The 10,268-nt window shown below is 43.7% G+C and overlaps 1 protein-coding gene across 1 annotated transcript; it reads left to right on the forward strand.

Annotated features, from left to right (window-relative positions):
- Nucleotides 1-2,589: 2,589 nt before the first annotated feature.
- LOC120999980 lies at nucleotides 2,590-3,671 on the forward strand. Its single transcript, XM_040431011.1, has one exon. It carries the CDS (start codon nucleotides 2,800-2,802, stop codon nucleotides 3,598-3,600), a length of 801 nt encoding a protein of 266 aa, XP_040286945.1. The 5' UTR covers nucleotides 2,590-2,799; the 3' UTR covers nucleotides 3,601-3,671.
- The last annotated feature ends 6,597 nt before the right edge of the window (nucleotides 3,672-10,268 follow it).

The following is a 10,268-nucleotide window of genomic DNA, read 5'->3' on the forward strand; positions in this document are numbered from 1 at the left end:
CCCAGTCCGGCCCTGGCCGAGCAGCCGAGCCGCCGATTCGCCGAGGAATCTGCGAGCCGAGCGGGATGTCAGTGACGACGTGACGTCAGAGCCCGCGGCGCGCCGCCTCTGCGGCTGGAGATATAGCTCCGCTCGGCTCCACCCACCTCTGCCATCTTCAGACAGCGTGGTAGCTAGGAGGCAGAGGAGGGACTGGAGCGAGCGGACAGCGGAGCATTTTAAAGCTGCTGCTGCCTGATTCAGCTGAGCTGATTGAGCCTGCCCAGTGCCTTGAATGCCTTCTGCCTGGTCTGGCTAGACAGACTGAGTGGCGTGCCATCGATCTGATCATCTGCCTGCTGGCTGCTGCAGTGCCTTGCGAAGTGGGTGCTGACTGCACCTGACCTGGCTGGCTTCCCTGGCTGCACCCTGTGTGTAAGTAATACTGTTACTGTGTGCCATTAAATGCAACCATTGTGCCCATCAAACTGCAGCCACTGTGCCCATCAACATGCAGCCACTGTGCCCATCAAAATGCAGCTACTGTGCCCATCAAAATGCAGCTATTGTGCCCATCAAAACACATACTGTGGCCATAAAAACACAGCCACTGTGCCCGTCAAACGCAGCCACTGTGCCCGTCCAAACGCAGCCACTGTGCCCGTCCAAACGCAGCCACTGTGCCCGTCAAAATGCAGCCACTGTGCCCATCAAAATTCAGGTCACAAAGAGGGCCTCTGTTAGAGAGCCCCCCCTCCAGGATCCATTAGACCCCATTGTAGTTGCCTAATATATCCCACCCCTTGACATGTGTCATTGTAATAATATAATCAATGCTATTCACTTCACCTGTCAGTGGTTTTAATGTTGTGGCTGATCAGTGTAGTATACATTTGCTTTTCCCCTTAGATGTCTAGCAAAAAAACAAAGTTATCAGGATGTCAATACAAGCAACGCCGAAAAAGAAAGGAAGAAGCTTTGAAAAAAATTACTTCTTCTATTACAAGCTTCTTACAGCCACAGTCTTCATTAAGCAGTGGTCAAGATTCCCTTTGCACTGATGCATCAACATCAAGCAAAGAGTTAAGGTCCAGTGTCATAGACATTTCACATAGGGGAGAAGGAGAAAAAAATAAACAATTGGAAGAATCAGAATGTGATGATGATCTGGTACCCGTGGATCCCGAGTGTTGTACTGAGCCAATAACAACTGGAGATGTAACTTCAGGTTACATTGTTTCAGCAGCAGAGATGCATTTTGACATTGAAGAGGAAGATATATCTGATGTTTCCTCTGAGTCAGACACTGAGTCTATTGTACTTATGGATGATGAAACTGAAATGGAACTTGAAGAGCCATCAACAGCATCACATGGAATCTCAAGTGATCCTGCTTTCTGGCCTGAAAATATAGATGACCAACACAGAATAACTTTGATAAAAATTGGTCCTGTTCAAGAAAAGGCTTTTACTTTTCCAAAAGATGATACCAACAGGAGCTTTTCTATCTCTTACTACCAAAGAGTACTGGATAATGGAGAGAAGATACCAAGAAATTGGTTGATCTATTCTACAGCTAATAATTCGGTCCAGTGTTTTGCTTGCCGGATATTCAACAGTGACAATATGGCTTTGGCCTCAAAACAAGGCTTTAATGATTGGTAGCATCTGACAAGACATTTAAGCCAACATGAAAAAACCACAATCCATATCACAAATTATAAGAAATGGATGGATCTTTCAAGAGCTCTGGAAAAGGGAACAACCATTGATCATATCAATCAAAAGATCATTAAACAAGAAGAGAAACGCTGGTATTCTGTCATACAGCGAATAATCTACATTATCCAATATTTAGCAGGACAAAATCTGGCGCTTCGTGGCTGTGATGCCCGTTTGTTTCAAAACAATAATGGTAACTTCCTGAAATTGGTTGAAATGATAGGGAAATTTGATCCCATCATATCTGAACATATTCAGAGAATTCAGTGCTCCATTTCACAGCATTCACAAATGCCACATTATCTCGGTTACAAGATTCAGAATGAGATAATTGCCATAGTTGGCACAAAAATAAGAGAAAAAATTATACGAAGCCTAAATGAGTCCAAATATTTCTCCATTATCCTGGATTGTACTCCTGATATGAGCCACACTGAGCAGATTAGTATTGTTGTCCGATTTGTTGTTCTAGATCAAAGTGCAAAAAAAATTGAAGTTCGAGAACACTTCCTTGATTTTTGTCCAGTAAACAATACAACATCTGAAGGACTGACATCCTTTTTACTGGCCTACCTAAAGAACAATCACATTGCAATTGAGAATATGCGTGGCCAAGGCTATGACAATGGCGCAAACATGAAAGGAAAACATAATGGTTTGCAGCAAAGAATACTCAATATCAATCCAAGAGCCTTTTTTGTGCCATGCAGTGCACATACTCTCAACTTGGTGGTGAATGACGCTGCAAAGATTTCATTCCTGACAATAGATTTCTTTGGCATCGTTCAAGAACTTTATGTGTTCTTTGCCTCATCCACCCAACGGTGGCAAGTACTCAAGGAGCACGTTACAAATCTAACTTTAAAACCACTCTCCGCAACCAGATGGGAAAGCAGAGTTGCAGCAATTAAACCCTTGCGATATTTCCTACCTGAGGTATTTGATGCACTGTATGACATCTCAGATGATGACAACAGGGACATTAACACTAAACATCAAGCTCAATCCTTGGCAACGAAAATAAAATCATTCAAATTCATCTGTTCCATTGTCATTTGGTATGAATTATTATCAAAGGTGAATGTGATCAGCAAAATAATGCAGCAAACAACATCAAACCTATCAGGCTGTGTACAGGAACTGGAGAAGTTGATCAAGCACTTGGTGGAATACAGGTCTGATGAAGGCTTTGAGAATGCGCTAGCTGATGCCAAAGGAATAGCTGAAAAGCTTGATTGTGAAGCAAAATTTCCTGATGCATTTACAATTAGACCTCGACGGAAAAAGAAGATTTTTGACTATGAACATGAAGATGAGTCTCTTGCAGACCCTACACAATATTTTAAAGTGAATTTTTTCTTTGCCGTTTTGGACACATCCATCCAGTCCATAAATGAGAGATTCACATTACTTCAGAGCCACTGTGACACATTTGCATTTTTATATGAAATCCCAAAACTTGGGATGGACAAAAAGGATATATTGAAGTGTTCCATGGATCTGCAAAACAAATTAACTGACAGCCAGTTATCCCACTCTGACATTAATGGAATAGATCTTTGTGATGAACTGGACACCATTCGACCTTTTCTAACCCAGGAGATGACAGTCACCAACATCTTGCAGTATCTAGTGGAGAATAACTTGACCAACACATTCCCAAACCTTTCTGTTTCACTGAGAATATTGATGACACTTCCTGTAAGTGTAGCTGCTGGGGAACGTTCATTTTCCAAACTAAAGCTGATAAAAAATTATCTCCGTTCCACGATGTCCCAGGCAAGACTTACCAACTTATCCATTATATCCATTGAAAAATCCTTCTGCGAAGACTTGGATATAGATGATGTGATTAGAAATTTTGCTGTTGCCAAGGCTCGAAGAGTTCGTTTTGTTTGATTAAATAATCAATGTGTACACACTGCATGCATCCTTTCCTAGTGTCTCACAACTAGAAGATAATGTACCAACATTTTTTGGGAGACTGCAGATGTGTGTTTTCAATATTTAGTTGGGCTTGGATGTTTTCCTTAAGAAAAGGCGTGCCACTCTACCCCATAGCCCAGGCATTTGAAGAATACTGGAGATTGTTGTCACATGTACCACCTTACAGCCAGCACTTGCCATATATTCCTGCAGCTCCTTTAATGTTGCTGTAGGCCTCTTGGCAGCCTCCCTGACCAGTTTCTTCTCATCTTTTCATAAATTTTGGAGGGATGTCCAGTACTTGGTGATGTCACTGTTGTGACATATTTTCTCCACTTGATGATGACTGTCTTCACTGTGTTCCATGGTGTATCTAATGCCTTGGAAATTCTTTTGTACCCTTCTCCTGACTGATACCTTCTAACAATGAGATCCATCTGATGCTTTGAAAGCTCTCTGCGGACCATGGATTTTGTTCTAGGATGCGACTAAGAAAATGTTAGGAAAGACCTACTAGAAGTGCTGAACTTTATTTGGGGTTAATCAGAGCACTCTAAGACTAGATTTACATCTAGGCTGCTGTGCTGCCTTGATGCGTTTTTCAGGCATGTTTTGCAGTGCTTTATGTGTTTTTAAACCCTCCTTTTTGCATGCAGTTTTTATGCATTTTGTGTTTTTTTTCCTCTTTAAACACACTGTATATAGCTGGTTGCTAAGAAGGAGGCCGGGAAGCAAGCCACTTTAAGTTTATTTAACTTTATTTAATTGATATTTGCACTTGATTGTATGCATGAATCTGTTATTTGCACTTTAGTTATTGTATTTATTGAAAATGTAAAAAGTACAGAATCAATCTATCTTGCATATTTTGCATCTGTTATTATAGATTTTCTGCTACCTCATTTTCTGTTCAAAAATGTTATATTGTTCAGTTCATATTTATAGTCCAAGTACACTATTTGTACTATTTGCACTATTTGATTTACATGCACTTGACACAGATTTGTCAATAAATAAAACATTTATTTTGACTTGTCAAAGCCGTTGACTAAGTTATTGTCAAAGCAAATTGGTGGGGCTGAAGTTGTTGCCATAGAAACATTGTAAAGGGGAGGAGTTAGTAAGATAACCACGCCCATGTGGGGGCGCCAGAAATATTTCTGCACCCAGGCGCCTGTGACCCTAGGATCGGCCCTGCTGACAGGGGTGTCCAGTTTGTCTCCAAATTTTGGAGAACTTTTTGTCAGAGATGTGAAATATCTGTCCTTTTTGTCAGCTTTTCATCCCGAGACCAATGGACAAACCGAACTGCTTAATCAGGCTGTTGAACAATTTCTAAGATCTTACATCTCTGATAACTAGCAGTTATGGGTAAAATTACTCCCTTTGGCGGAGTTTGCCATTAATAACCGTGTGAACTCTTCCACTGGGGTGTCTCCGTTTTTCTGCAATTTTGGTTTCCACCCTCAATTTAATTCTGGTTCATCTGTTCCTTCACCTAACCCTGAAGCGGATAGGGTAACGTCAGAACTGTGCACAGTCTGGGCTCAGGTTCAACTGAACTTGGAAAAAGCTCAGGAGGATCAGAGAATTAAGGCTAATAGGAAGCGTTCCAGAGGGGTGGACTTTCAGGTGGGAGAAAAGGTTTGGCTGTCCACAAAAAAATTGTCGCTAAAGGTGTCGTCCAGGAAGTTTGCACCACGTTTTATTGGTTCATATGAGATCCTCGATGTTATTAATCCCGTATCTTTTAGGTTGAAGCTGCCAGATTTGATCCGTATTCACAATTTATTACACAAATCAATGCTTAAGAAACATGTTTCGCCCCTTAATTTCATCGCAGGCAGCCCTTCCCCCGGTACAGGTTAATGATCAAAATAAATTTGTCATTTCTAAAATCATTGACGTCAGGAGAGCTTGAAACTCATTTCAATACCTGGTTCATTGGAAGGGTTATGGACCTGAGGAAAGGTCCTGGGTACCAGTTAATAGAATTCATGTGAATAGGTTGAATAAAAAGTTTCATCATGATCATCCTGACAAACCGTCTCTGGTGACTTTGGGTCCGGTGGCCCCTCGTAAAAGGATGGGTACTGTCACGAGGCGCCGTCTTCAATTTGTGCATCCGCTAAAAAAAAACGGATGCGGCATCCGTTTTTTTTGGAGAATCTGTTTTTTTTCCACATATCCCTTGTAATAAATGCCTATCCTTGTCCGCAAATGTGAAAAGAGTAGGATATGCACTATTTTTTTTTGCTGAAGGGAAACACGGACAACGGACGCGGAACACAAACGGGTGAACTATCAGCATTTTTTTGCTGACCCATTGAAATGAATGGGTCCCCATCCTATCCGCAAACAAAAACTAAACGGAGGCCGAGAAAAACAACTGTCGTGTGCATGAGGCCTAATTCAGTTCTGTCTCTCTGACTAACCAGTTTTAAGGCTCTGTTCACACTCCAGTCAGGATAACTGCGTCTCATTAGTCTCTGAACTATGTCAGTGGATTCTTTTTGGTAGTCTTGTTCACATGTGCAATTCCGCTTTGCTCTGACAAGTTCACCTACAGGTATACTTTTAATTGTATGTGCAGGATGACATGATGTAACGGTCGCGTACACACACGCACAGGGGGAAGGGAAGTGACCACTGCGCTCCACCCTTACCCCTGGCCCTGCCTACTTGCCTCGCGAGTCCTAATGACAGGGGACAACTGGACGGCAATCCCTAACTTGGAATAAGTGCAGGGATGACAGACAGACAAACAACAGAACGTGAACGGACCGAGTCAATACCAAGAGCGCTACGCAGTACAAAGGATTAAGCAAAGAATGGTCAGGAGAAGCCGGGGTCAAATACCAGGAGAGCAGAGAAGTACAAGAGGAGTCCTAAGAGAGTAGTCAGGTAGGAGCCGAGGTCACAATACCAGGACAGATGCGCAGTACAGGAGGAGCAGGCAAAAGGATGGTCAGGGAACAGGATCAGGTAAGTATTCAGCAGTCCAACAAATAGCCAGGAACCTAGAAATTAACAGGCAACCTGTAGCCAGCAGGCTGCCTGTATTTATAGTGGGGAGTGAGGGTCATGTGACGTGGCCAGCGTCACATGACCGACAGACCAACCAGTCAAGCACCGAGTGATCAGCTCGGCGCTCAAGGCAGACTAGGAGCAGGGAGCCACCCAGCTAGTAAAGCCGCCCTGGGAATGAGGTCAAACACAGATCCTCATTACCAAAGCTAAGCAACAGGTCTGCGGGCAATGGGGGACCGAGTGCACCTTCGGAACCCCGTGACAGTACCCCCCCTTTTACGAGGGGCCACCGGACCCAAGACTTCAGGCGATGGCTTTTCAGGGTGTTCTAAATGAAATTTACGAACAAGTCTAGGAGCATGAACCTCCCTGGCAGGTACCCAGGATCTCTCTTCAGGTCCATACCCCTTCCAGTGAATCAGGTACTGCAAGGAATTACGCACCTTCCTGACATCCACTATTTTAGACACCACATACTCGACAGCATCATTAACAAGAACCGGGGGAGGCGAGGCTTTTGATGGTACTACCGGTTCAAAATATTTTTTAAGCAGAGATTTATGGAACACATTATGAATGTGGAATGACTCGGGCAGCTCCAACCTAAAAGATACCGGGTTAATCACTTCCGTGATCTTATATGGTCCAATAAAACGAGGAGCAAACTTTTTAGAATGTACCTTAAGAGAGAGATTCTTGGAGGACAACCATACTTTATCCCCAACCTGAAAATTCACCCGCCTTGAACGTCTCCTATCGGCCTTGAGTTTCTGAGAACTTTGAGCCTTTTCTAAGTTCGATTGAACCCGGGCCCAAACTGTGCACAGTTCAGAGGAGAGCCTATCTGCCTCAGGGTTAGAGGAGGAGACTGATGACCCAGAATGAAAATGGGGATGGAAACCATGGTTACAAAAGAAAGGTGAAACCCCAGCAGAAGAATTGACACAGTTATTCAAAGCAAATTCAGCCAATGGAAGATATTTCACCCATAATTGCTGGTCATCAGCAACATACGACCTCAAGAATTGTTCGACAGACTGATTAAGGCATTCAGTCTGCCCATTACTCTCAGGGTGGTAGGCAGAGGAAAAAGACAATGAAATTTTACATTTTTGACAGAAGGCCCTCCAGAATTTGGACACAAACTGCACACCCCTGTCAGAAACAATATTTTCCGGGATACCATGCAATCGAACAATTTCTTTCACAAAAATAGACGCCAAGGTTTTGGCATTCGGGAGTTTAGACAGGGGAATGAAATGGACCATCTTGCTAAACCTATCGACCACTACCCAAACTACAGTCTTACCCTCCGCCGGCGGTAGGTCAGTTATAAAGTCCATCGAGATATGGGACCAGGGTCTACTGGGAATGGGTAGGGGTCGTAGGTTACCAGCAGGGCGAGTCCTAGGTGTCTTGGATCTGGCACAAACCTCACAGGCTGACACGTAGGACTTGACATCCCTAGTTAGAGTGGGCCACCAATAAGATCTAGAAACCAGATCCTTAGTGCCCTCAACACCCGGATGTCCACAAAAGGCAGAATCGTGACACTCACCCAACAGCTGGAGACAAAATTGTACGGGAACAAACAACTTATCTGTTGGGGTGGCTACCAGTGCCAGATGTTGTTCAGACCTAATGCGAGCCGAGATATCCTGGGTAAGAGCTGCTAAGAAGATTTTTGCTGGCAGGATGGATTCAGGTGGTACCTCAGTAGGTTGAAAAGCCTGGAAGCTCCGAGATAATGCGTCCGCCTTCACATTTTTACTTCCCGGCCTGAACGTAATGGAAAAATCAAAACGAGTAAAAAACAGAGCCCATCTGGCTTGACGGGGATTCAACCTCTTAGCAGACTCGAGAAACATAAGGTTTTTATGGTCAGTGACAACAGTTACACAATGCCTTGCCCCCTCCAGAAAATGCCTCCACTCCTCAAATGCCCATTTAATGGCCAGCAGCTCCCTATTCCCTATGTCGTAGTTTCTCTCCGAGGGAGAGAATTTCCTGGAGAAAAAGGCACATGGTCTCAGATTAGTGAGGCTAGCAGGACCTTGCGAAAGGACTGCTCCTGCGCCGTCCTCGGACGCATCCACCTCCACAATAAAAGGTTTCTCCTGATCAGGCTGGATCAGAATGGGAGCGCTACTGAATGCCTTTTTTAATTTTTCAAATGAAGAAATGGCCTCAGTAGACCAATTCTCCAAATCCGCCCCTTTCTTAGTAAGGTCGGTCAACGGTTTAGCAATTACGGAAAAATTCATAATAAATTTACGATAGTAATTGGCGAAACCTAAGAACTGTTGTAAGGCCTTTAAGGATGAAGGTCTTACCTATTCCTTAATTGCTAGTACCTTACCAGGATCCATCTTGAAGGCGTGAGGAGTCAGAACATGCCCTAGAAACAGAATCTCCTGTACACCAAAGACACATTTCTCTTGTTTAGCGGATAGCTGATTCTCCCTCAACACCTCTAATACTTGTTTAACATGAGACACATGGGATTCGAAGTCAGGAGAGAATATCAAAATGTCGTCAAGATAGACAATAACAAATTTACCTAAGAACTCCCTAAGAATGTCATTCATGAAGTTTTGGAACACAGCTGGGGCATTGCTGAGTCCAAAAGGCATCACCTGATATTCAAAGTGTCCTACCGGAGTATTGAACGCCGTCTTCCATTCGTCTCCCTCCTTGATTCGGATTAGATTGTATGCCCCTTTCAAGTCAATTTTGGAAAACCAGGTTGCCCCCAGAACCTGGTTAAATAAATCCGGAATCAATGGGAGGGAGTATCTATTCTGGACAGTGATTTTATTTAATCTCCGGTAATCGATACATGGCCTAAGACCACCATCTTTTTTCTTAACGAAGAAAAACCCTGCCCCCATAGGAGAGACAGAAGGTCTAATATGCCCTTTACCAAGGCTCTCCTTAATATAATCTTCCATGGCCTTGCGTTTGGGCATATAAAGATTATAAATTCGTCCTTTAGGAAACTTGGCCCCCTCTACTAGCTCTATGGTACAATCATAAGGTCTATGGGGGGGTAGAACCTCCGGGGTTGGTGATGAGAATGCATCAGAATATTCTTTAACAACAGTGGGTAATGTATCAGACTTTACTGAGACCCCAGCCTGTACCACGGACAAGCACGAGTCACACTTAGGCCCCCATCTCACCAACTCCCCATTGGACCATTCTATAGTGGGGTTATGTAGTCGGAGCCAAGGCAACCCTAGTACCACCTCAGCCGGTAGGTTCTCCAGGACTAAAAGCGAACATCTCTCTGAGTGGCACACACTCACGGTTAGAGAAATCTCTGAGGTACATAAGCTCACCGTACCACCAATAAGAGGAGTAGCATCAATAGCCATGACATGGATAGGAGTTGGTAAGGCAAACATAGGAATACCCAATCTTACGGCATACTCAGAGTCAATAAAGCTAGCTGCTGAGCCAGAATCAATAAAGGCCTTACCCGGCCATTTATCTACTCCCAGAGAAATCGTAATGGGTACCGAAAGCTTACATTTAGAAAATTCAGGGTGTACCTGGTCTTTAGGTTGCCTTGCCTTAGGAGACTTGACAGAGAGGACCTTCTTAGGACA

The sequence above is a fragment of the Bufo bufo genome, chromosome 4 (genome assembly GCF_905171765.1).
Source record: "Bufo bufo chromosome 4, aBufBuf1.1, whole genome shotgun sequence".
NCBI lineage: Eukaryota > Metazoa > Chordata > Amphibia > Anura > Bufonidae > Bufo > Bufo bufo.